At 44.2% G+C, this 6,000-nt stretch overlaps 1 protein-coding gene across 1 annotated transcript in view; it reads right to left on the bottom strand.

Moving 5' to 3' along the window:
- Positions 1 to 429: 429 nt before the first annotated feature.
- Positions 430 to 6,000, bottom strand: part of LOC135820999 (neutrophil cytosol factor 2-like) — a 32,160-nt gene continuing 26,589 nt past the window's right edge. Inside the window, exon 13 of the mRNA XM_065334054.1 lies at positions 430 to 1,256. Within this exon, the coding sequence (XP_065190126.1) occupies positions 1,248 to 1,256 (9 nt within the window). The 3' untranslated portion in view covers positions 430 to 1,247. The remainder of the gene's footprint in view (positions 1,257 to 6,000) is intronic.

Here is a 6,000-nt window from a genome sequence, read left to right as displayed (position 1 = left end):
CTTATCGCGTTACATTTGTGGCGACTCTCATCCTGCCGTCGACGAAAACTACGGTGGCATACCGGGCATTGGAACGGCTTCGCTACCGGTTGAGTCCTGAACTATAAACTCATGTGCTTCATAAATGAAATGACATTTGAAGTATGTTTTGTAAAAATGAAGGAATACGTTTATCACTGGTTTGAGGGAAAGACGCCAACGGGAAAAGTCTGAAGAAAAAATTGACTGTCACCACCAGGACTCGAACCAGGGACCCTCGCTTGTAGCCATGCAGCGATGCTCTAACCTCTGAGCTATGGTGTAGTCGTCATCCCAGCAGAGACCGTTCAATACCTTCCTCAGACTTTGTAACTCGCACTTCCTGTGAATCTACACAGGCGGGTGGGACGCAGCCCTCACTGTAACCCACACACTTCACGTACAAACTAGCAAGCGGGGAGCCCCAAGCCATAAAATTTGCAAGAAGGAATAAGTAGTATGATAACAAACTTACAGCCCAGCAGGAAGGGTGAACAAGTGGATTTAGATTGAAATTTCTGTGTGGAATGACTTTTATGGCATGGCGTATGGGTGGGTCATTTAACTCATTTTGCATCTAAAATAGCTAGGAAAGCAGCGGTGTTTCGAATATAAGGCCATGCATGGCTTTAAAGGTGCGCTGACATACGGTATAAATAAAATCAATAAATAAAAAATATTAAAAATCGAATATGAAAGTCTTGAAAATCTGAGCTGCGTGCTCCAATAGAAAAGGAAAATGTGATGAAAATAGAAAAGTGGATGTGCTGGAATTCTTAGATTGCTAATCAAAATTCAATCCTAGGAGTAAAAGTCTTCAAAATAACACAAGTGCACAGGAAATCCTACTGAACACTAACAAGTATGGCTTCTAGTCGCAGGGAAATACACCCATCCATAACACACACGCACACCCACACAAACACATGCATGTGCACACATACACACACTTCCAAAAATATGTAACTGTGCTATAAATAGAAGTTGTTCTAAGTTTGTACTAGAAAATATATAATATACATAGAGAGAGAGTAGAATCAGTCGAGGGAAGATATATTTCACCTTCTTTTTCAGTGTATGCCGCCTATCGAAGATTCGTGTTCGTCTTTCCAACGAGACCTATCCCAAAAGACAGATATCTGGCTGTGTCTAGGACATTTCGGATAGCAGGTATTTTCACAGAATGATCCGGTCGGCTGAGATGGAGACAGAAGTGTACCAACCGTCTACTATGGACACTGCATATGGCAGAAAAAGGAAAAAGACACATTCACATAATTCTACTAGCTTTAAAAAGTGGTTAGAGCATCGCTGGCCTATACTATAGCGAATGTCCCTGATTCAAGTCCTCAGGCTTGAAAAATATTACGAAAACGTTCTGTGAAAGCGAAATACAAAGTCTCCGTACAATCGCGGACCATGACCTCGGCCTAGGAGGGGCACCCTGTGGGTGATCTACAGGTTTGGGTTGAAACTACTTCTTTCTGTAGAGGTGTTTGTTTTTTGAAGAAGAAAAAACTACTCAAAAGGGTAGATTGAGTCCTAGGGGTGAAACGAGTGCCAAAGTAGGGGACTCGAGTACTCTTTAAAAAAAGGAGCGAGTATTCGAGCGAGTACGAGTACTGACAACATAAAACAATGCACTGCACCGTGACACTCTCGCAACACCGAACAGCCTAGTTAAGGAAATAGTCTTACTGTCTTTAGCTGGTAAGTATGGACAAGCAATAATTTCGCACTTGAATGGGTCACCAGTACCAGTCAGAGTAACAGAAATGCTTGATGTACATACATACAATACACTGCACATAGGATACTTTGAGTATTTTGCGAAAAGAGTACTCGCTCGTTTCAAATTTTCGAGCGCGAGCTCGAGTATTCAATATACTCGTTTCACCCTAGTAGATTCTACTTTCCTCTACCGGCTGCTCTACCGGCTGCTCTACCGGCGGCTCTACCAGGAAAAAAGTGGGTAGAAGCCGGTAGAAGTTGGTAGAGCTACGGGATTTCCAGCAAGATCAAGGATTTGTACACAACTCCATACAGAAGAGAAACATTTCACGTACATATGTGTAAACTACTAAATCCGGTAGAACAGCGTTCGTGCACTTACCTCTACCATCTACCTCTATCAGTACAGTGACTCTACTCTACCAAGTAGTTAAAAACGAACACAGCCTAAGGCGCGTCCAGACGTGGACCAAATCTTCCAACGCGCAAGATTGCCGCCTGGTGCATCAGTAGAGAGTGATGGAAGAGTGGACTGTCCATGTTGCCTACAATGATGTGCATCAGTAGAGAGTGATGGAAGAGTGGACTGTCCATGTTGCCTACAATGATGTGCATCAGTAGAGAGTGATGGAAGAGTGGACTGTCCATGTTGCCTACAATGATGTGCATCAGTAGAGAGTGATGGAAGAGTGGACTGTCCATGTTGCCTACAATGATGTGCATCAGTAGAGAGTGATGGAAGAGTGGACTGTCCATGTTGCCTACAATGATGTGCATCAGTAGAGAGTGATGGAAGAGTGGACTGTCCATGTTGCCTACAATGATGTGCATCAGTAGAGAGTGATGGAAGAGTGGACTGTCCATGTTGCCTACAATGATGTGCATCAGTAGAGAGTGATGGAAGAGTGGACTGTCCATGTTGCCTACAATGATGTGCATCAGTAGAGAGTGAGTGATGGAAGAGTGGACTGTCCATGTTGCCTACAATGATGTGTAAGATCTCTGAACATACTGTATAGCAATCAGTGCGCTGCAGCAGCCAGTACAATTGGGAAGCTCAAGAAGGTGTGTGGAGGATTGAACGATTTGTGTTGTGTCGTAAAATTTAGTCGCTTGAATAATATAACCAAACACACAACAGCCGAAATGAAGGACATGTCCACAAAGATTGACGGCAAGCCGACACTGATCGCCAGCGAGCACTGTAACGGCGAAGAGAGCGATGTGCAGGCCAAGAGATGTTCTTTCAGATACTTAACGCTGAAAACGCGCGCAAGGGGCTACCATCCAAAATGTAGAATGTCACCGTCATCAGGAAGCCAACGTTCAGTTTTCTCCCAAGAGCGCGTAGGTCAGGTGAGCCACTTCTTAAAATATGCAATCAGAATTTGAAGATTCACTGAATGTTCATCCCATTTTGTAGATATGGACGTGCAGTTATCTGCTTGCTACTTATGCTTAGATTTGTTTTGTTGTAGCATTGTTCTGCTTGAGCTGGAATTAAACACTGTTCTAGAATTTCGTATTCCATATTAGCTCATCCCTGAAAAGAGACATCTTTAGGCTGATCGCGCCCGAGCATACTCCAACATCACAAAGCGGTGTTCCCTCTGTACCAGAGAAAAGTACCACATCCTGAACACGCTAGGGTCGCCATCCAGCCTCAACAAGCGCTCGGAAATGGTGTCCAAGTGCCGACACGAGAACAAGTATCTCCCAAAATACCTAGGTGTCACCTGAATATGTCTCCACAGCCTCCTGCCTACACCATTCACGTTCACACAGCTTGCTCATAACACCAGCCCACACCAGCCATATACATGTACATTGCGCTAATATCACACTGCTAGCTCTGTGAGCCGAAGGATTTATTGCAATCACATACCAGTATAAAAACCGAGGTCCCCCGAGGTTTTTTTATATAAGTGGTATGTAATAGCAATAAATCCTTCGGCTACTACATTTATTATTCATATATTGACCTTCATAAGTACCTTTGCGACACTGGGGACCTATTTCTTCACCAATAAAGAAACAAACACTGAAAGGAAGTTTCGGAACGTCCTCCATCAGCGCCATGGAAACCAGATGTAGAGTATGGTGATTGGTGTAGTTCAAACTTTGGTACTTTGGTATCGTACCGCGCTACGCATACAATGTGGTGCAGAAATGTCTGCGCGTACAAGAGGGTCCAAGTGAGAGAGCTTTTGTTGCAAAAAAGGTCCAGAAAGGTACCAAAATGGCTGTCAGAGAGCATGCACACTTTGTTCCACGTGCTTTTTTGGCACTGCAGAGCATGCGCACTCACTTTCACGTGGTGGTTCCCTTCAGTGTGTTGCAAATATGTCTGGACAAGAAGCAGTTTCCGATGCTGTCCTGCAGCAGTTTCCGAAAATGGTGAAGGAGTCGTGTATTTTCTTCTGCTGACGATCAAAAGAAATAGCTTGAAGATGCCGTTCCGAAAAGCACTGTGACAGCGAACAAATTTTGGATCGATCAGTTTCAGAAGTATTGCCGAACGAAGAATGGTGCTCTTTTGGAACTGAAAACTGCTTCGGAAGAGGAGATTGCCCTGGAATTTGGCAGTTTCTATATGGACGCCAAAACCAAGAATGACCAACCCTACAAGCGAAACTCTCCCCTTGCAGCCAGAAGTGCCTTCCATCGTATGTTAGTTCCAGAACGCGAGATCAATTTATTCAAACATGCCGCTTTCAAGAAAAGCAACGCTGTTCTGAGTGCATCGCTCCAGGCAAACAAGAAAACAGTCGGAGAAGCCCCTGTTGCGCACAAACCGCCTATTTCAGATGCCGACTCTGAGAGGATCGCGGAGTTCTTCGCTGACATCGCCACATGCAATGATCCGCGGAAATACACATTGTATGTATGGTATCAAGTGAGTTCCCACGTCTGCCTCCGTGGTTGCTCGCTCGCCTTAGGAAGCAGGATTTCCTGATATCAGCACCTGATGGCGGATGTGAAATTGTTACACTCAGGACGGAGTTCTCTACCAAAAACTATCAAGGTGGTTTGAAGGGCTCGAGCTTCAATTCTGCTGGCTGTATTTCCGATCCTCAGCAAGTTGCAGTGTTCATGCACTATCTGTCGAAGCTCCATCCCGACATAGACCGCATATTCCAATGTGCCAGAGTGCCGTTTGGTGTATCGCTAGAGAGTGATTCCGAGCGGTTTATGAAAAGTCCACTGTCTCATAATATGTTGTCCACAATGATGCGCAAGATCTCTCAAGAGGCCAAGCTAAGTACTGCCTATGCCAACCACTCTGTCAGAGCCAGTACAATTGCCAGTACAATAATTGTGAAGCTCAAAAAAGCAGGCGTGGAGGATCGGAAAATCTGCGCCGTATCTGGACACCGTAACATTCAGTCCCTTGAATCATACGACCAAACGACGACGACCGAAATGAAGAGCCTATCTGCAAAGATTGACGGCAAGGCTACACTCGCCCCGAGCAAGCGCTGTCATGACAGAGACAGCGATCTGCCAGCCAAGAAGACAGATGTTCTTGCAAATGCTCTGACATTCAACGCGCTACAAAATGTCAACATCACAGTCGTCAGGAAGCGAAAGCTCTTTCTCTCAAGAGGCGAAGGGCAGGTGAGCCACTTCTTAATAGGCAATGATGATAAGCGGTAAGCTCTGAAATCTATTCATTCCATTTGAATTAAGCAGTATTAATTATTGAACCGAAGCAATATTTAAATAAGCATCGAGGCGACAATAGTTTTAGAACTGTGATCAACAGAACATTTCAAAACCGAGTTGATACTAAAGGCGGTGAAGAACAGGGAAGAAGAAAAAAGTTTTTGAATACAATAAAGCCTTTGTGAAATGTCGGTTCGTTCTGTTGATCGCGAAGCAATATTTTTAGAATTTCTCTGCTTCTGTTTGGCTTGCTGATGGGTTATCAACCAAATACTTGTTGACAACCAAACACTTGCTGACTTTTAGATTTTCTCTGCCTCTTCTTGGCTTGCTGATGGCTTATCACCCAAATACTTGCTGAATTCTGATTGGCTACAGTTACCAAACATTTCAGGTGTGAAGTTCAGAACCAGGGTGTGGTCACCAATTAGTGAAGGTATTATTGTGATACAAAAGCTAGAAAAGCTAGAGGTGCACCAACAACAAGGACCATGGCATAAATATAGCTTTTTTCCTGAGCTTCTTACTAGTCCAGGATTTACAGGAAATGTAACAAAAATTCTCTATTCTCACCTCATGTCAGCA

Source organism: Sycon ciliatum, chromosome 1, assembly GCF_964019385.1.
Source record: "Sycon ciliatum chromosome 1, ocSycCili1.1, whole genome shotgun sequence".
Lineage (NCBI taxonomy): Eukaryota > Metazoa > Porifera > Calcarea > Leucosolenida > Sycettidae > Sycon > Sycon ciliatum.
Note: the sequence above shows the minus strand (reverse complement) of the source record. Positions and strands in the feature narration are given on the sequence as shown.